The sequence below is a fragment of the Malurus melanocephalus genome, unplaced genomic scaffold (assembly GCF_030028575.1).
Source record: "Malurus melanocephalus ecotype Western Australia unplaced genomic scaffold, MMel_1.1 scaffold_577, whole genome shotgun sequence".
Taxonomy (NCBI): domain Eukaryota; kingdom Metazoa; phylum Chordata; class Aves; order Passeriformes; family Maluridae; genus Malurus; species Malurus melanocephalus.
The window spans coordinates 240,587-259,481 of record NW_026623809.1 but is presented as its reverse complement, the minus strand read 5'-3'; the positions used below and the strand labels follow the sequence as shown (position 1 = coordinate 259,481).

General features: G+C 44.7%; 2 protein-coding genes across 2 annotated transcripts in view; both read right to left on the bottom strand.

Moving 5' to 3' along the window:
* Nucleotides 1-381: 381 nt before the first annotated feature.
* On the bottom strand, nucleotides 382-6,952 carry RAD51 (RAD51 recombinase). The gene is made up of 9 exons (XM_057382638.1): nucleotides 6,701-6,952; nucleotides 6,173-6,310; nucleotides 5,654-5,771; nucleotides 4,994-5,085; nucleotides 4,220-4,314; nucleotides 3,238-3,351; nucleotides 2,794-2,923; nucleotides 1,438-1,559; nucleotides 382-1,169 (listed from the first exon to the last, which is right to left on the bottom strand). The coding sequence occupies exons 1-9, from the start codon at nucleotides 6,785-6,787 to the stop codon at nucleotides 1,046-1,048; spliced, it is 1,020 nt and encodes a 339-aa protein (XP_057238621.1). The 5' UTR covers nucleotides 6,788-6,952; the 3' UTR covers nucleotides 382-1,045.
* Nucleotides 6,953-8,847: 1,895 nt separating this feature from the next.
* The window catches only part of KNL1 (kinetochore scaffold 1), a 20,002-nt gene continuing 9,954 nt past the window's right edge, over nucleotides 8,848-18,895 (bottom strand). Inside the window, exons 11-27 of the mRNA XM_057382661.1 lie at nucleotides 17,650-18,892; nucleotides 17,173-17,317; nucleotides 17,001-17,068; nucleotides 16,777-16,875; nucleotides 15,687-15,802; nucleotides 15,384-15,474; nucleotides 14,784-14,900; nucleotides 13,896-13,983; nucleotides 13,423-13,488; nucleotides 13,009-13,048; nucleotides 12,799-12,900; nucleotides 12,218-12,318; nucleotides 11,895-11,963; nucleotides 11,650-11,759; nucleotides 11,007-11,125; nucleotides 10,168-10,290; nucleotides 8,848-10,044 (exon numbers count right to left, since the gene is read on the bottom strand). Coding sequence (XP_057238644.1) covers nucleotides 9,939-10,044; nucleotides 10,168-10,290; nucleotides 11,007-11,125; nucleotides 11,650-11,759; nucleotides 11,895-11,963; nucleotides 12,218-12,318; nucleotides 12,799-12,900; nucleotides 13,009-13,048; nucleotides 13,423-13,488; nucleotides 13,896-13,983; nucleotides 14,784-14,900; nucleotides 15,384-15,474; nucleotides 15,687-15,802; nucleotides 16,777-16,875; nucleotides 17,001-17,068; nucleotides 17,173-17,317; nucleotides 17,650-18,892 — 2,803 coding nt within the window. The 3' untranslated portion in view covers nucleotides 8,848-9,938. The remainder of the gene's footprint in view (nucleotides 10,045-10,167; nucleotides 10,291-11,006; nucleotides 11,126-11,649; nucleotides 11,760-11,894; nucleotides 11,964-12,217; nucleotides 12,319-12,798; nucleotides 12,901-13,008; nucleotides 13,049-13,422; nucleotides 13,489-13,895; nucleotides 13,984-14,783; nucleotides 14,901-15,383; nucleotides 15,475-15,686; nucleotides 15,803-16,776; nucleotides 16,876-17,000; nucleotides 17,069-17,172; nucleotides 17,318-17,649; nucleotides 18,893-18,895) is intronic.

Below are 18,895 nucleotides of genomic sequence, written 5' to 3'. Positions count from 1 at the left end.
CTCACCAAATTCTTGCTGCCAAAATCCATCCAAAATCCCCATCCCCATCCCCTCAGTCTCTCCAAGGAATTGGATTTTTATTTCCCAATCCAGCARGGCAGGAATGCTGTTCTCCTCAATATCTTAATTGCAGTAATTGCTTAAGAAATATTAAAAGAAGTTAAAACAATGAGGAAAAAAATGAAGAGCTGCCAGCTCCAACCAAGGGGTGCTCAAGCCCCTTCTCAATCATTTGCTTTAATTAACCAATGCAAATGAACCAATTAAAATCCCATCAACACATTATTCTTCTTATTAATYGAGTTATAGAGAAACATTGCAGAATATCAAAGAACCATTTGAACCCCAAAACTCTTCTAGGAGATATSCAGRRCWGGGCTGCAMWGCACCCTGAAACCAAGGAGAATTGGGAGAAAAGACAAACCCAGACTGAGACTCCTGGCAGATCAGTGCAGCCTCTGCCAGCCAAAACAATCCTTGCTCTGACCACACACCTGTGAATCCCAGCAATTTGGCATGTCATCAATATCCTCATAGGCCTTTTTATTAAAAGCAGATTTCCATGGAGAATTAATGAAATACAGAAAATTAAATGAAAACATAAAGGAACAGCTCCCTCAGCCCGACAGGTTGCAGCATCCAAAAGAAAATGAACAGAAAGATTATGGATTGGGACCATCACCAATCCCAAATCCCTYGTGTGGAATAGCACTCTGCTTCAGTTTAGAAATCCCCACTTCTCTTAGTGGGCAAACCCTTCAACTCTGCTTTCAATTTACCAAGTTCCCAATCAAGGTTCTACTTCACTGTGTCCATGGTGAGAGTCAGGAAAACACGCAGGGTATCGTCCTCTGGGAATGTTGCTGAGGAACCACAGCAACCTCATCTGTGACTGCAGCCCAGAGGGAGATCTCTTGCCAACAGCTTTGGCTGTGCTCGGGGTGTCCTGAGCTTCCTCTGCCTYGGGGAGTATCCCTAAGGTGCCACCAAGAAAGGAGCCTCTTATGGACACAGAGTCAGGGATTCAGGGGAAAAAAAGGAGTTTTCAGTCTTTAGCATCTCCCACTCCGTCAGCATTGATGGCAAACATGGCTTCAGCCTCGGGAAGACAYGGAGAGTCATAGATTTTACAGATCCTGGTCTCACCTCGGCCTTTCCGCAGGTACAGCCTGACAGGGAGAGAGAAGGAAACAGGTAAGATAGACAGCCCACTCCCAGAAAATCATCATAATCCATAAAACATTAAATAGAACTGTAAGAACTTCCCAAGATGTTCACTGCCCTGTGGACTGAGGGCCCAGAGTGGCACTAAGCTGAAGTAYGGGCTGGGTCTGCCATGGACAGACTGTGGAAACACCTGGAAGTAAAAGCTACTCAGCCAATCCCATAAAACATTCCCAAACCAGGCTCCTGGGATATGACCATCTCCTGTCTTACCTGGTGGTGGAAGCATGAGCGATGATATTGCCTCCAATGGGTTTTTTAGGATCTGCAGTGAACATGGCAGCTCCATCTACCTGTGCCACCACCTGATTCGTGATGACGACGGCCACGCCAAACTGCAGGGAAAACAACCAAAACCACTTTATTTCCCACCATCACATCAGAAAAGCAGGGCAAAGGACACAGGAGCACTCCTGGTGTCCATAACTGTGGKATCCAGCTCCTCCAAACCAATGGGAGCAGAGACAGAGACAAAGCCCTTGGGACCAAATCACTGGGGTTTGTAAGAGGAGTTTTACTTTGGCAACTGTATTGGGTTTGCATGGCCTGGTTGTTGGTAAGGGGGGGATCACATAAGTAGCTTCTGTGAGAAGCTGCTGGAAGCTTCTACTGTGTCTGGCAGAGCCAATCCTGGGATGGCTCCAAGATGGATGTGCTGCTGGCCAAGGCCAGGCCAATTAGAGAGGGTGGTAAYGCCTCTGTGAGAACATATTTAAGAAGAAATCAAAACAAAGGTGCTGGCACAGTTTTAATTCCAGCCMGAGGAGTGAGAAYATGTGAGGGAAACATGCAGACATCAAGGTCAGTGAAGAAGGAGGGGGASGAGGTGCTGAAGGCRCTGAAGCTGAGATTCCTCTGCAGGCTGTGGTGAGGCAGCCRTGCCCCTGCAGCCCCTGGAGATCCACGGGGATGCAGACATCCATTCACAGCTTGTGGAGGAGCCACATGCTGGAGTGGGTGGATGCCTGGATGGAGGCTGTGGGAGRCCCATGGAGAAAGGAGCCCACTCTGGAGCAGCCTGTCCTTGGAGGACTGCACCCCATGGAAGAGTGACCCACGCTRCAGCCACTGAGGGATGCTGCTGTCTGTGGGACAGACTCACATTGCAGCAGGGAGCTGCTGCTCATAAGAAGGAGCAATGCTGGAGAAATTAATGGAGAGCTGTCTCCTGTGGGAGGGACCCCACAGTGCAGCAGGGGAAGGACTCCTCTCCCTCAGCAGTGGGAGAAACCTTGGATGAATGAACTGACCAAAACCCCCATCCCCATCTCAGTGGAGTAGGAGGTAGAGCCAGGAAGGAGGGAGGGGTGTGGGGAGGATGGATGTAAGAACTTATTTTACTTCTCATTATCCTGCTCTGATTTCATTAGTAATCAATTCACTTCAAATCCCTAAGTCGAGCCTGTTTTCCCCTTGATGGTAACTGATAAGTGTTTTCTCCTAGTCCTTACCTCAACTCATGAACCCTTCATTAAATTTTCTCTCCTCTGTCCAGCTGCAGAGGAGGGTGAACGAGCGGCTTTCATGGGTGCTTGGCATTTGAGCACCATCAACCCAAAGAGTGCTCACCTCGTCGGCCAGGCGCAGCAGCATCCTCAGGAACCTGGCCAGGTGCATCTGCCTGGCAGAGAGCTCCCCTCTTCCCGAGTAATCCGTACGGTACAGGGCCGTGGCACTGTCCACGATCAGCAGCGCGTACCTGCCAAAGGACAGSCAGGGCTCTAAGTCTCAGTTCCAACACCAAGCAGCCTGCACAGGAGCTTGGAAATCATCAGCAGTGTTTCTAAACACAGTTCTAAACTGAGCTTCCAAATTGCTCCTCAGGCTGGGACTRAGGAAACATGGATTCCCTGTGTTTGTAAAGCCACATCAGCTGGAGCCAGTSCTGGCACCCAGAATTCCAGCAGCAAGATGTGCACTGGCACCTGACTGCTGATAGAACAAGCTGGCTCCCTGGAGAAGCCAAAGGCTAATCCCATGGGGAAACAAAATTCATTAAATCAGTGTAATTACCGTGATTCAGCCATCATGGCTGAGGCCTGGTACAGCAGCTGKGTCTGGTGGTCGGTGTTAAAGCCCCGGGCATAGGCCACATTGTCCAGGACGTCGCTGCCAGACAGGCCATACCTGCAAAATCAGGGAAAATAAAGGGACATCTTTATTGTCCTTGAGGGACAACTTTGTTCATAGGAGTTAGCCAGGAGCTTTGCCAAAAGGCTGGAAAAAACCTCACATCCCTGGAAGAGATAAGAACAGATGGAAAAAAYGCCACATTGATGATGAAAAGAGAATGGAATAACTGGAACCATTTTCAACAGGTAAGAGGAAATGGCCCCATGTGATACCAGGGRAGGTTCAGGCTGGATATTGGGAAGTCTCTTAGTRGAAAGGCTGTCCAGCCCTGCACAGCTGGGCACAGTGGGCAAGGCTTCATCCCTGAAGGGATTTAAAACCRTRCRGATGTGGCACTTGGGGACAAGGGACAGYGGTGGCCTCAGCAATGCCAGCAATGCTGGGCACCATGATCTCCAGAGTGCTTCTCCAAMCTGAAYGATTCCACSATTCCAAGGACACTCTACACTACCAGCACAGACACACCTGGGCCTGCTGCAAACACCTTTTCACTTCCTGTCCCTTACTTGGCTGCCAAATATTCCCTGGTGACAGGGAACTTGGGAGCTGTCCTTGCTGTAGGAGAATCCAGGAGGATTAGAACAAATTCCCTTCAGAAAAAGCTAACAGCATCCAGCCAGTCCTGTCCCCAGCTGCTTGGAAAGTTCCCAGTCCCTTCCAGTAGCAAAAGAAGGAAATCACCCTGTGCTGAGGGACAATGACACAAGAGCTGTGGGGACAGAATGGCAGAAATGGGAGAAGAATGGCAGCACCAGAGGTTTTCAGAGGGAACAGCTGCCAAATCACACCGCCCCCACGCCCTGTGGAAAGCGTTTTCCAACTGAGCTGTGAGTCAATCTATTCCTGTGTTCCACTCACAGACCTTTCAGCCACTGCCAGGAGCCGCTCTGGACGGAAGGTCCCCTCTGTGTCGATGTACATGGCTTTTCCTTCACCACCCCCACGGTCCATGGGGAGCTAAAGGAGAAGGAAAGGAATGAACAGGGAATAAAGTATCCATAAATACAGCAGTTATTGCCCCAAGCCCTCACCAAGGTAATACAATAAATAATACCCCATGTTATTGTGAYTAAAGTCCCATTTAGCTGGGAAAAGTGAGAGGAAAAATTCCTGGTCCCAATCTCTGACACCTTCCTTTTGTAGTACCTGTCACCCTGATGTTGCAGGACAAGGAGGAATGGATTCCCACTGACACAAGACAGGGATAAATGGGATATTTGGGAAAAAATTCTTCCCAGTGAGGATGCTGAGACCCTGGCACGGATGGCCCAGAGAAGCTGTGGCTGCTCCTGGATCCCTGGMAGTGTCCAAGGCCAGGCTGGAGGGGGCTTGGAGCAAGCTGGGATAGTGGAAGATCTCCCTGCCTGTGGAACAGGGATGGACTTTAAGGTCCTTTCCCACTCAAACCATTCCAGGATTCCATCATTCTACACAAGATGACAGATGCTCAGCTTTGAGCTGTGAACTAGGGGAGTCAACTAAATGATCAAATTAAGTCAAATCCTCTAATATTTTAGAGCATAACAATCTCTAGACAGTAACAAGCACTTAGAAAGACAAGGAAAGTGCCCAAATTAGCAAATATCCCAAGGCTGTGGGGTCTGAATATTGGATAAAAATGAGGAGAACCACCCACCTGACAGGTGACTGCCAGGGTGTGACACAGCTGCGTCTTCCCAGTACGGAATTCCCCGAATAACTCTGTTATGGACCCTGTTTCTATTCCTCCTGAAGGRAAAATGACAATATTATTAATAAAAATTAAAGGGTCACATGTTACAAACAGGTAACTATGTATCTGTGTACCAAAGTATCTATCCCACATATAAAATAGAACATTCATAGAGACTCAGTTAAACACTGAATTTGACTGAAAGTTTCAAGACTAAGAGGGAAAACTGCTTGTCATCCTGAGGCTTGTTCATGCTGTGGATAAGAAGTCCAGGTGTGTTTTTGAAGATGCTGAAGAGCTGAAATTCCTTGTTTTCATTTTTGGATTAATTAACACAGGAATGAGGAGATGGTGATACCTGGTTTTGTTTTCCCTAAACATGGCACAGACTTAAATAAACCAGAAACATCCAAAAATGGAYAGCTCTGGGTCTTGCATYATGACTAAAAGKATTAAAAACTATTTCTRCAGCTTTTAAACAGCAATTCAAGAGCAATCCTGGAGGTCTTTCATCCAAGCAGGACTTACTATCCTTGGGCAGTTCCATGCAAGGATCACACTCATGGGAAAGCTTTACCCCAAGAACTGATGTTAAGCTGGAAGGAGAAAAAATAAAATGCTGACCTTGAAGCAGCTTATCCAGCTCTTTGGAGCCAGTGGTGATCTGGATGATCTCTGACCGTCGCTGGTGGAATTCTGTGGCCGTGGTGAAACCCATGGGAACCAGTTTGGCTGCCTCAGCCTGAGGGAAAACCCAACTGAGCAGAGCCAGGAGACTTCAGGCTCCTTGTTAACCCCCCAGTAATTAGTATTTCCTGCCTTGTGGAGAGGTGCCTGTAGCACTCCATGCACAGTTCATAGACATTGCACGAGTTGGTACCTCTGAACAGAACTGAAATTCTGCTCTGACAAAAAAGCTCCAACATCTCTTTTGTGTGTTTTATGGAAATATTTTCCCCTTGTGCCCCACCCATTCAGCTCAGTCCTGCCCTGGTGCATTTTGCCTTTTCCCATCACAAGTCACGTCACACTCCTAATCACATTTACTGCCCTTTGGAGACCTTTCAAATTCACCACAATGCTTTCAGCCAGCAGAAATAAACCTGTGCAATAGCTTGAGTTAAAGTTCCAGAACATCCTTACCAGGATTTTGTCAGCTTTGGCTTCACTGATGCCTTTAATGTTCAGCAGCTCTTTTTTTGGTGCATAAGCCACGGCCTCCACGGTGTGAAATCCAGCTTCTTCCAGCTTCTTCACATCATTGGCATTTATGCCACATTGCTGGGAGAGAGGGAAAAGGACACGTGTTAGTATTTCTGTTTTATTTTTTTAACAGAACACAAATAAGAATTTTGCAACAAGAGTTTTCAGATTCACCTTCTTTTTAAAGAAAGAGGTTYAGGTTGGATATTAGTAAGMAATTCTTTCCTGTGGAGGTGGTGAGGCCTTGGTGGAGTAGCTGGGGCTGCCCCATCTTTGGTAGTGTCCAAGGTCAGGTTGGACRGGGCTTGGAGCAAGCTGGGATAGTGAAAGGTGCCCTKCCCATGGYAGGGGATGRAACAGGATGGGCTTCTAAGGCTCCTTCCAACCCAAACCTTTACAAGATTCCATTCTAGGAAAAAGACCAGTGGATCTATGGAAAGACTCCTCCAAAGGTAACTCCTCACTTACCTCCAACCTGGATATGAGCTGTGGCCCAAAGCTCTCCTCCTCTGCTGACGTGTCCACGCTGCCCTCGAGCTGCATCTGCATGGCCATGGCAGCGAGAGCCCAGACACCCCCTGGAAGGAACCAAACATCTCAGTGTCCCCTCTCAGCAAGAAATTATGYGGTCATGTGAATCAGAATCATGGAGATACTAAAGCTGGGAGAGTGCTYTGAGTGGCCCCTGATGCTGGGCTGGGCTATGCCCCAGAGTCTGCCCTCAGGACTGCCACAAACACCTTGAAAAGGGCTGGGACACCCTGCAGAGGATGTGTACAAACGGGATTGCTGAGCAGGGAAGCAGGAATTGTCACAGGAAATTGATGGATATAAGGGAATTCACACACAYTTGGGATGTAACACACARTTTGGGTATTAKMGTGACAGRATAAGGGGGAATGGATTAAAACTGATGGAGAGRAAATCTACATTGAATATTGGGAAGAAATTCTTCCCTGCGAGGGTGCTGAGGCCTTGGCACAGAGAAGCTGTGGCTGCCCCATCCCTGGAAGTGTCCAAGGCCAGAYTGGATGGGGTTTGGAGCAAAYTGGTCCAGTGAAAAGTGCCCCTACCCATGGCAGGGGGTGGAACTTGATGGGCTTTGAAGTCCCTTCCAACCCAAAACATTCCACGATTCCAACTTTACCGGGGGCCCTGCCAGCAGTGCTTCCCACCTGCCCCCCGCCGGCGATTTGGAATTCCTTGCGCTCCCCATGCCGCGTCCCCTCATTTTGCCCAACTCCAGCCCTTTGTTCAAGGCCCCTCACGCCCGCCTCCCCAACGCCCCTCAGGCTCCCGCGGCCGCTGCCCAGGCCAGGCGGGGACGCGGGGCGGAGCTGCCCCGTTCGCCCGCTCCCCGCACCGGGGAGGCGCCGGGGGAGCCCCGAGAGGCGCCGAGGGAGCCCCGAGAGGCACCGAGGGACACAGCGGCCCCGTGCCCGCCCATGCTCCGGCCCGTTCTCACCGCGGCCCCGTGCCCGTCCCAGCCGCCTCAGCCCGGCCCCGCTCCGGGCCCGCTCTCACCGCGGCCCCGCTCCGGCCGTTCGGGCGTTCCCGCCGCCGCCTCACGTGACCCCGCCCGCCTGCGCGCGCAGGCATTGCCCCGCCCCCGGCGGCGCCTTCAAGGGAGCGCGGGAAGCGCCGGCATGGAACGGGAATGGGGGCGCCTTTCCTTCTAATTCCCTTTACTTCTTCTCTCTTTCTTCTCTTCCTTTTTATTTCTTTCCCCCTTTTTTCCTTTTCCTTCTCTCTCTCCCCGTTTCTTTATGCCCTTCTTTTCTCTTTCCCCCCCTTTTCCATTTCTTTGTCCTTCTTTTCATTTTTCCTCTTTTCCTCCTTTATCTTATTTTTCCTTTCTTATTTTCTCTTTCCCTCCTTTTCCTTTTGAAGCACAACCCTGTATCCCCCTAAATCATAATTCGTGAGCAGTGCCAATTCCTCAGCCACAACCCAGGAACAAACAGCTGGAGATCAAAACACATCTGGAGTAGAAGTTGCGAATCAGCACTGGAAGCCCCGTCCCTTGACTTTGAATCCCTTTGCCTTGAGGCTTTGCTGGATATAGATTGGAGCTGCTGATTCTGGGCACATAGAAATGAAGTTTTCAATCATTTTTTTTTAAAAGCTGGATAATGGAATAATTTCTGCCCAAGCCCCTTTTCCTACTACAAACGTGTGGCTTCACCTGCTACTTTGATTCARTATTCAGAGCAATAGAATAAGCTCCACCAAAAACTTAAGTCTTTATAGTTATTGATGCTTTCGTGTGTAAATACACTGAAAGAAAGAAAACCAGCCAAAACAGACAAAAAATACTCCTGGATAACTGCTGCAGCTCTCTCTGCTAATTAGTAATGCACAGAGAATGGCCTGAGGAAATTCAAAATTCCAGGCCTACTACCTAAGCTGAGAATGATTTGGGTGCTATTTTCATAATTGAAGTAAAACAAATTCTTGTGAAAACTTCAGGAATAGCACTAGGAAAGGCAAGGAAAAAAAAATCATATTATGAAAAGTCCTCCCAAGTCTTTAACATAATTATTCCAATATTATTAATTGAATTTTGCATTTAATATTCAATCACCACTTTAAATAGAGCAGCCCATAATCCCCACTTGAAGCAGAGTGATAAATCCAATCTTTATTAAACTTTCACTTCTCAAACACAAAAACTCTGTAAAAAGATAAAATAYATAAACACCAAAATAAAGGAAAACATTTTTAAATTCAACATTTTTTACAGGGTCCAAAGATTTGCAGCCACAGAACTAAGAGCTGAGCCAGGCCTGGTGCTTTGGTTTGAAAACACAGTCAGGATGAGATCAGTTCCAACAGCAAGACCCCCATAATACAATACACAAAACATATCCAAAACCAAGCTAGAGCTCACAGATACTCCCAAGCTTAAGGAGTTCAGGCTCCTCCCTAAAATTCCTCAGCATTCCAAACTGGGACAGTGCCCCAGAGATAGTGCTGGACTAAGACTAAGAGATAGTGCTGGACTAATGAATGTCAGAACTAACTTCAACSAGAGAATCACGGTGACGGCTTTGAGGCTGTTGCATCCCAAAGTCTGTGGGCAAGCACAKGGATTTTTAGTCTTAATTCCAAAAATATTTCTGACTTTGGCGACCTGATTAATTGCTACAGGTTAACTGCTTAATTAATCAGATGCAAGGATATAGTGTTTGGCCTGAGAGGGGTCCCAGGGAATAAAATCGGATTTACACCGGACAAGATGGGATCTGTTTAATTGTGCATGGCATACATGAAATAATGACAGTGGAAGTAAATTCCAGGGGTAATGATTTAGAGAACACTCATCACTGCTTTGTCCAAGAGCTCTGCAAATGACCCCAGGACAAAATTTATGGCCTATGGAGAAGAATATTCATGCTTTGAATGATTATTGAATCATGACCCTTTGTGCCAGAAATGACCACCAGTGACTGACAGAACATAAAAGGCAACTTGAATTTATAAAATACATGGGAATTCCTTCCTCCTATGCTTTAGACATCCCTGCTTTTGTAAAACATGTGTCCTACACCAAGTGTTCTACTTGGTCTAAGCCACAGTATTAAATAGGCAGGAATTCTAGAGCTGAGTRGGTAACAGCATTCCCATTCCAGGGAGACACAGCTGGAATTCTCAGAAGACTAAATTCACWTTCTGATGCTTCAGTCCTGCCCGTGGATCCAGTGGATCATTTGGGACCCAGGAGCAGACTGTGATTGATCGAGGCAACTATTCTCCGCAGATAGTGGTGACCAACTGGAACACTGGAGAGAACAGGAGCAATTTCCTTCTCCCTGGGGAAGATAAAATGATCACATGTGTTGGAGAAGCTCCAGAGCATTCAATTCCCCATCCCTGCTTTGGAATGGAGCCACTTTGGAATGGAGCACCAGTGGAGTGGTGCTTTGTCAGCTCACCCGATATTCCCAATGCGGGTGTGGACACTGAAGGGAAGTACAGCAGATGGGTAATCATGAGAGAGAGCCAGAGTCAAGTCAAACTTCGCAAAAGCCGCGGTAGAGGAGAACACGAGCTTCACCCTGTGGAAATAAACACAAAGATCCATGCAAAATTGGCTGCCCCTGCTGTGGAATTAGTGCCAGGAGCAGGAAAAAGTCCTGTCACTGATACAATAAGCTCAATAACTTCTAAAGAGTTCCAGCACGGACCCAGAGGAACTTCAGGAATACGACAAAATTGGGAAGCAGCCAGGGAAAATGGCAAGTAAAGATAGTAAACTTCAGTTTCAGTAAACTTCAGAACAGCATCCCTCCTTCCATGACTGATCCTGCTTGACTGAGGCAAATAGAAGATTAAAGGAAGCAAAGCCCTAAGCTGCAGGTAAACTCTTGGCTCTGTTTCCTTTGTATTGCYAAAATTTGGCYTAAATATTTAAGAAAGGCARGTCAAGCAGTAAAACAGCAAAGAARGASAAGCAGTCTGATAGTCAGATAGTGGTTGAATCCATGAACAGCCTAATTTCCATGCACTACAATGCAATTGCATGAAAATAAAGGAAATCATTCTTAAAATTAGCTGCATAAAATGTCACTTTTAAGAAAACCAAACTGAAACGATTTCAGTGCTTTGCTTCTGATTATTTAGAAACTCCCTCTTAAGGCTGTTGTGAACTCCATCTTACAGAATCACAAAACACCCCGGGTCAGAAAGGACCCACAAGGATCATCAAAGTCCAGCTCCTGGCCCTGCACAGGACACCCCAACAATCTCACCATGATCATMTGAATTGACTCACTCTGTGTCTTTGATATCTGTCTCCAGGAGRTGGAATTTTGCACCCCACCTCTTCAGAAATTCCAACTCGTCTCCCAAGATTCTGCAGCGATTCACCACCAAGGAGATGTCAAACAGAGCCTGGGGGGGACAATCAGAAAAGCAACATCAGCATTCAGGGAGCAACCACGTGGTGCTTGAATACACAGCTCATCGTAGAAAGTATAAAAAAATACAGGTGATTTAACTGCTACCTCAGTTTGGATGGAAAAATGAAGTTGTACAAGTATAACAAATGTACATTTTTGGCCTTAAATTTGCCCCTTCAGCTTTGCCAACAGGCTCACAGGTACACAGGAACACAAACGTTTGGCTTGGCAATTTAAACCTACATTCTTTAGGAGGCAGAATGGCCTTTAGCTCAATTCTTTATTCTTTTCACAATAAAAAAAAAAAAGTTTTTTAAAATAAACTCCAGCTTTTAGGACTCCTGCCTTCAGAGATGGGTATTTCCCCTCACACCTCAGAATATTCCTGAAGCAGATTTTGGTTTGCATTTGTGAAGCTTTCATTAAGGCGCTTTGGTTCTCAGTTCTATTTTCTCTGTGGCAGAAAATAATAAYTGGGTTTGTGTCAGAGTCTTCTAAGTTTCCCTGGATGGTTACCCGGGACAAGTAGCACACTGTGGGACACTTTTCCTGCCAGTTTCCCCGACTTTCAATGAACTGGAAGATGAGYCTTAGGACTAAACACGAGGAGGGTGGAGCTTGTTCCTCTGCAACACAAAATAAAACCAGAAATCATTGAAAAGCCATTTCATAAAGCATTAGAAGATAAAGCATACATTTAGAATCTTCCCAAMAACAGGTTAGCAGGGCTGCTACTTTCACACTATTCAAAAAAATCTCACCATCCAGGCAGGATTCAAAGTCCAGGCTAATGATGTGTCTGGAAGGACGTGAAGCGAAAAGCTCACCATCTGAGAGAGAATGTTCAGAATGCCAGTTATTTCCATGCTTAATTCTGGACTTACAGCTCTTCATCTTCAGAAACAGGCATGCATTATACACACTTCTGAATTTTCATATGAAAAACATATTCAAAGCCACCTCTCTCAGCTTACACACTGTAGTATATTTTGTATTTCCTTTTTCCTTCCAGCAGATCTTTACAAATATGGACATTTTATGTTTCTTTTTTCTAACATTTCAACCTACCCATTTTGTGACTCACCTATTGGGGGTCCAAACACAACTGTGAGCATCACAGAATCATAAAGAAAATTAAAGACAGCTTGCTGCTCACTCCAATCGACCAACTCCCACTCAGTGAAGCTGAAAAGGGGAAAAAAACCCACTTTAATCCCAAGTTTCAACCAACCAACCAACCCAAACAACTTCCTGAGGGGTAAAMATCAGAGTATTAAATGCCTTAATGCATTCAGCCACATCATACACCAATTAAATCTTCCAATGCCAAAGAGAGTCTTTCATTCCAACAGAATGTAAGACTCTGTTGGGAATACAAGCATATTACTATAAATTTTATATAAATTCTGATTTGGGGTTTGAAGGAGAGTTGATGTAGAAACCCTGAACACAGAGTACCACTGCAAAGCTGTTGATGGAATAACTGCCTCACAYGTGGAAGTTCTCCAAGGCTTTATTGCCTAACTTAGGCTGCAAGGAGGTGGGCATCCCAAAGTTTCCCACATCAAATAACAAGGAAAACCAAACCTAAACASATTCATGTACAAATACAAGGCCCCAGAAATAGCTATAAACAAMAATAAAACCTGGAGGTGTTTTTCTTACTCATATTTGTTCAGGATATCCAGGCAGGCCTTTATAGTCTTCCTGTGCTCCTCCATCTCAGCCAAATCACGSTCCTCCTCAGCRTCCATCTCTGACAGTTCTCTGCAARGATAARCCAATCCCATGGGATGTGGTACARTGGTTAAAAACAGACCAACCCTCTAAAAACCGAGTGTACACCTGATTCTTAAATACTCTTTGACATCTTACCTCAGAAGTTCCTCTTCTTGCACTGTGACGCTTCCCATTTCTAAAACAAAGGGAAAAAAGGAAAGAAAAGGAAAAAAATGAGAAAAAAGAGCAGCACAGGAAGCCCTAATTTGCTGTGCAGTCACTGTTCTTATAGAGTTAAAGTTATAATTATTGGACAACTGAAGTACTGAATATGACAGCCAGCATACACTCCTCAGGCAACAAGTTCTAAATTCCCTTTCTTCAGGGGAAAAAAAAAAGGTCCTTCTCACTCTTTAACTGCTATGTAATTAACTATGTGCAATGCAGGAAAGACAGCAGCAGTGTCTGCGTGCCTCTCAGAGTTAATATGTTGGGATTGGGGTTGAGTATCACYCTCAGCAGGATCTAGAACAGCAGACAAAGAGGGCATTCAGCTGGGCATTCCGTTACCTTGCTGTACATTCTGCCCTCCTGCCTTTCCAGCACCGCAGCTGGCTTCTTCTTCATGCCAAGAATCTGTGGGAAGGAAGTGTTAGGTCTGTGCAGAATCCCAGATTCAATACTTMAGAGTTAATTTGGTTTGTCTGTGGGGTCTAGAAATCTCAGCACTTCAAAGTTAACTAAAAAAATTATACAAAGGTATGGAAAAGCATCTACCAAAAACCTCATAGAGTGATAATTACAAGGAAAATCTCATTTTATTGCACTGTTTTAGAGCTGCTACTGTGCAATTTGATTTCTGCTTAAGGCATCGGAAGAAAAGRATTGAAACTACAGAGCATCATTACACAGTAATGCCAAGCTCTGACTGCAGCTTGTGCCAARCAACCACAAACACAGAACCCTGAAATGTCCTTTCCAATAGCAGCTCTGCGTAAAGAAAGAGAAAGCAGCATATTGGTCACCTGTTTGGAAACACATACCTGATTCCAGAGTAACCATGGAGCTGTCAGCCTCCTTCATCCAGTCATTCACCTTTTCTATTCTTGACTGGAGCTTTCTGCATTGTTCCTAAGATGGRAGAATTGTACTTGAGCCAGTGACAYTACTTTAAAAGCTGAATTTTCTTCTGGAACTGCCATGGGACTCTTTGCTTGTTAATTAATTAAAGAAGCTGATAAAATCTGTCCTTAGAGGAAAGAAGCAACTGACAAATGRTGGGGCAGTAGCCAATAATAAGGAATTACTAAATGCTTACTGAATCTTCCTAATGAGGGATAAGATATGGACATAAATAAATCCCTAGAGCTTTAATATATCCAAATCTTTGATTCCTGTCACAATGTATTAATTGTGCACTTCCTTGTTACTTRTCAGAGAATTCCTGAATGGGTTAGAAAAGGGTTTAAAAGGTCATCCAATTCCAATCTCCTGCCATGGCAGGGACACCTTCCACTATCCCAGCTTGCTCCAAGCCCTGTCCAGCCTGGCCTTGGACACTKCCAGGGATCCAGGGGCAGYGCCAYCATCACAGAGAAGAATTTCCTCCTAAATACTTGCTACTACTACTTACCTACTTAGTAATTCTGACATTGCTACAATATAAAGAGCAAATTTTTGGTGGCGTTTCCTTTAATACTCCCATTTTTCACTCTGTTAATCACCAAAACTCTAAAGCACAAGGTTCCAACTGCGTGACTGCAAGGAAGTCATTGTCCCAGTGCTATATTTGCATATAAAAAGGGAAATGCATTTATAATAAAGAAACTTCCATGAGAGTGCACACTTACAATAATTAAGGTCCCACACATGTAAAAACAAGAAATRTGGTAGAGGTGAGTTTTTACAGGCCAATCCCTGCAGCTTCTTACCTCAGCACACTGCAGTAGTTTCCTATACAGTATCTCCTTCTCATTGTGAGACAAGATTTTAGCCTCCTTGGTGAAACAGGATTTCATCTTCTTCAGTTCTGCTCCAAAGTTCCTCAGCTGTGATGAACGGGAAGTAGAGAAGAGAAAGTGAATGGAAATATAATCTTTCCTGACTCTAGTTCACCGCCTAACCTCAGTGATATCCTATGCCAAACTAATGATGAACTACAAAAAACACTGTCTTTGATCATATTTGACCCTATTTTCAAGGAATAGATCTTTATTCTTGGCATTGGAACCACAGAAAACAAAATATCTTGATCCACCTTCTCAGTCCTTGTGGGATACTTTTATAAATATTCTGGGTTTTACATGCAATGACTGTGGGTCATTTTTTCCCCTTTTAATATATTTCAAAGCACACATTTACTTGCATTCTCCTGACATGCTGGAAATTCTCAGCAGTTTTCCATTCAGAAAATATTTTGCCTTGTTTCACCTGCTGTTATTTTGTGACCATTCTGGTTCTTATTTAATGTAAATAAATAAATTAACTTAGCTTCTTCATTATACATGAACATTCTCTCTGTGCAGCATTACCTCTTCATCAGTGCAGGTTCTCATTACTTCCCACAAACTCCTGTTCACGTGCACCAGTGGCTGATCCAGGGTACTTACATGGGGTTTTAAACTGAAATATGGAAAAAAAAATATTGAAAGTCTTGCTGCAATTGCACTGACCACATAAAGCAGCATATTGGTATTTATAAAATTAATTTCTAAATCTGTATAAACTACTACTATATTTTTACTTTTCCTATATGTATTGTATTAACTTTCTTCAGGCTATTTCCATGAAAAAATKGAATTAATGATAAATTATGTGACTGGAAAACCACTCACTCCACTGTTTTCTGAGACAAGTCCTGGCAATCCTCCTCGTAAATCTGCAGCTTGGGCCGGTGAATGTACTGGCTGTAGATGAGATCTTCTGCAGTGGGAGGTGCACTGGCTTCACACTGGGAAAAAACACAGGGAAAAGTAGTAAGAAAAACAAAAGGGTATTTTTCAGAAATAGTTACTTCCAATCAGTTCAATTCTGCTTTCATGCCATGTGTTTCCTCACACCGGAGCACAGGCTTCCTTTTGGGATATGTGCCTCATCATTAGAGTTCAAAAAAATGAAATTAAGTATGACTGAAAGAGGTTAACTCCCTTTTGGATAAAGACTTGAGCGTAGTCTTGAATGCAGGTAACAACAGTGCTCCCCAATAAAACAGTGATTAATTCAAAGTTATGCTTAATTCAGAAGGGAAGCCTTATTGAGCTTTAATCCTCAAATAAATATGAGGAGGGTATTTCAGCAAGCTGCTTGTATAGTAAAGCTCATAAACAACTGACATTAATTACTTCCACTCATTCAGAGAAAGTTTTCAGGGGCTTTTGTGGGGGTGGTGTCTGTTTTTTATCAGCCACTGGTACACAGTAGCAGCGTTATTAAGCCTGCTGAATATTTAGAGACAACTCAGTATGAATATAAATTTGTAAATTAAACGGTAGCTAAGCTGGGAGAGTATTTTAAATAAAGATGGAAGAGATTTAGAAGACAGACATCTGTTCTTTATTTCTTCCCTRTTCTTCAGGTGAGGAAATAAAGAGTAGCAATGTCAGGGTGAAGCATTTCTAAAGGAGAGAGTAGAACAGGCAGGAGGAGTGCAGAGTAGCTGCAGGCAGTAGTGGCTAATGGACATGGTGAGAAGATCAAGTGGAAAGATCAGACTGAGCTTTTCATTCTTACTTTCAATTTGATTGTCCTTAAAACTAGTTAAAAAAAGAATTAGCGTATTTATCCAAGAACAGTAATATATATGGTATTCGGTGAGGAGATGGAAATCTATTCTGGTTTTCATTTGAAGATGTTTGAGTTGCTAAGAATTGAAACCCAAAACAAAACAGGGGTATTATTTAAGGTCAATGATATTGTTCCACTCACACTGGCTGGAAGCTGGCTGTGCCGGGGCTTCTGAATCACAATATGGACTTGAAGAAGGGTAAAAAACTCCCCAACCGTGATAGTACCACTCTGAAATTTCTGTACATTTGAGGAAAAACATKCAGGTAAGTCCATTTTTCAAGACAGAACACTCACTGGTGCATACACACAGGAGTTTTTTCCTGTTAGGACAAGATGTTGCTGTTTTCCAGCCCTATCCATACCTCCCATAAATTTTCTTCACAAATGCTGTCCATGAGAAGCTGGGACTCCAACTGAGTGCTGCGCTGCACTGGGAAAACAAAACAGAAAGGGAGGGGTATTAGTGGGGTTAATTATACTCTTATAGGGCAAAGAACACAAAGTTTGGGACTCTTGTCACAAATGGCTTCTCACATGTTAACTCTGTGTCAGCCTTCACAGAATCCAGGGAGCTGCTGGTGCTGGCGTGAGGACACTCAGGGCTTTTGGCAGAGAGATTTGGAGATTCTACACCTTCACCAACTCCTGCTTGGTCCTGAGGCACAACATCAAAAGTCACCTGATATCAACAAATAAAAAATGATATGAAAAAATTYAGTGGACCAGCAGTTTATTGTAGCTGTCCCTTGAAAGGATTAAAGGGATACCACGCAGAGAATAGTTTAAAATTGGCAAATCCCTGATTCTGTCTGGCACGAGAATGTTGTGCACATCAACCTGATTCTTCTAACTTGGCTAAACTATGAAAACCACAGGGAACGACACAGGAAAACGACAGCAAACTGGTGGTTATGAAAAACAAGGAAACGTACTAATAGATCAACTTACACCCCCAAAATTGAAAGCCCTGGTGGTGTTCCCTATATCCTTACAGGGAGGGACCAGGCTCACCTCCAAGTCTTGACAGGTGCCAGCATCCACATGTTCATCCCTCTTGGCCTTCTTTGGGCTTTGAAGATCCTCCTCATTTTGTTCAAAAGCCCTTTTTGTGTTGTGAGATTTTGCCTSTTCAAATGCCTTTTCAGAGTGGGGGATTTGTTTTTTGTTTTTATCATCCCAAGCATTTTCCACAAGTTCAGAGATGAGAGAGTCGTTGGAATCTGTGTCCTCCAGGCACACAGGGAAAAATTCTTCTGCWAGGAACTCAGAAGGGCTGAAGTTCTGCCTACTGGACTTGTTACCTGGGGTTTCACTGGTGTTTGCTGGAACTGGGGCTTCTGCTCTGTCTGATTTTGTATTTGTGTCCTGTACAATGGAAACAGGATTTCTCTTGTTTGGTAATTTAGGCTTGAATATACCCAGAGGGATATTTATTCCTGGATATTTATCCTTAGGTGCCATTCCTATGGGAGCAGGTCCAGATTCCAGACGTTTGTTCTCCTGCTGTTTGGTATCAAAGAAGTTATTTSCTTCACTGACAGTATTTTTTCCCAAATTCAGGGCTTCCTCTGGCTGAGCTGAGGAACTGGGCAGCTGGTCAGAAGCRGCTTTGGAAACGGAAAGAGATTTGTTTGTTAGATCTTTCAGTTTTGAACAAATACCCAAAATRCGCGAAATTGGTGGTGGAAGAGAGGGATCTGCCTGATCCCTTGAACTGTCACTGACCAAAGGTTGCTCAGTTTGTTCAGAGTTTACTTGAAAGTCTTTTGGAGGTGCCTCCCCTTCAGCTGAGAGCTCCTCATTTGTCTTGGATTCCTTGTTAGCAGCTGGAATGAGGTTTGCCCCAGCCAAGCCCARAGCTGACTCTTCATGCCGAGATGAATCCTCTTCCACTTGGTTTCTCTGAGTACTAGGGGCATACGAACAACCCTTCCAGGGATCTGATCCCTTCATGGGAAAGGGAACACAGGATCCCAAACTGCTGCTTTCTCCACTGGGATCCACAGGGCCCTTACTTAGGGACTTGAAAGACACTCCCTTTGATTGCAGTTTTTCTGGTGACATGAGATCCTGTTCCCTGCCTACAGGGACGGAATTATCCATGGGAAGGCCATGATCCCCTGGTGCACCCACATCTGTAATATTTTCTTGAAGTGAGATCGAATCAGCAGACTGTAGTGCTGTGCCACTGGGGTTCTTGGTGGCTGCCTTCTCTCTAGGAAATGCTGAGGCTGATAAAACAGAAGAGGGAATGCTG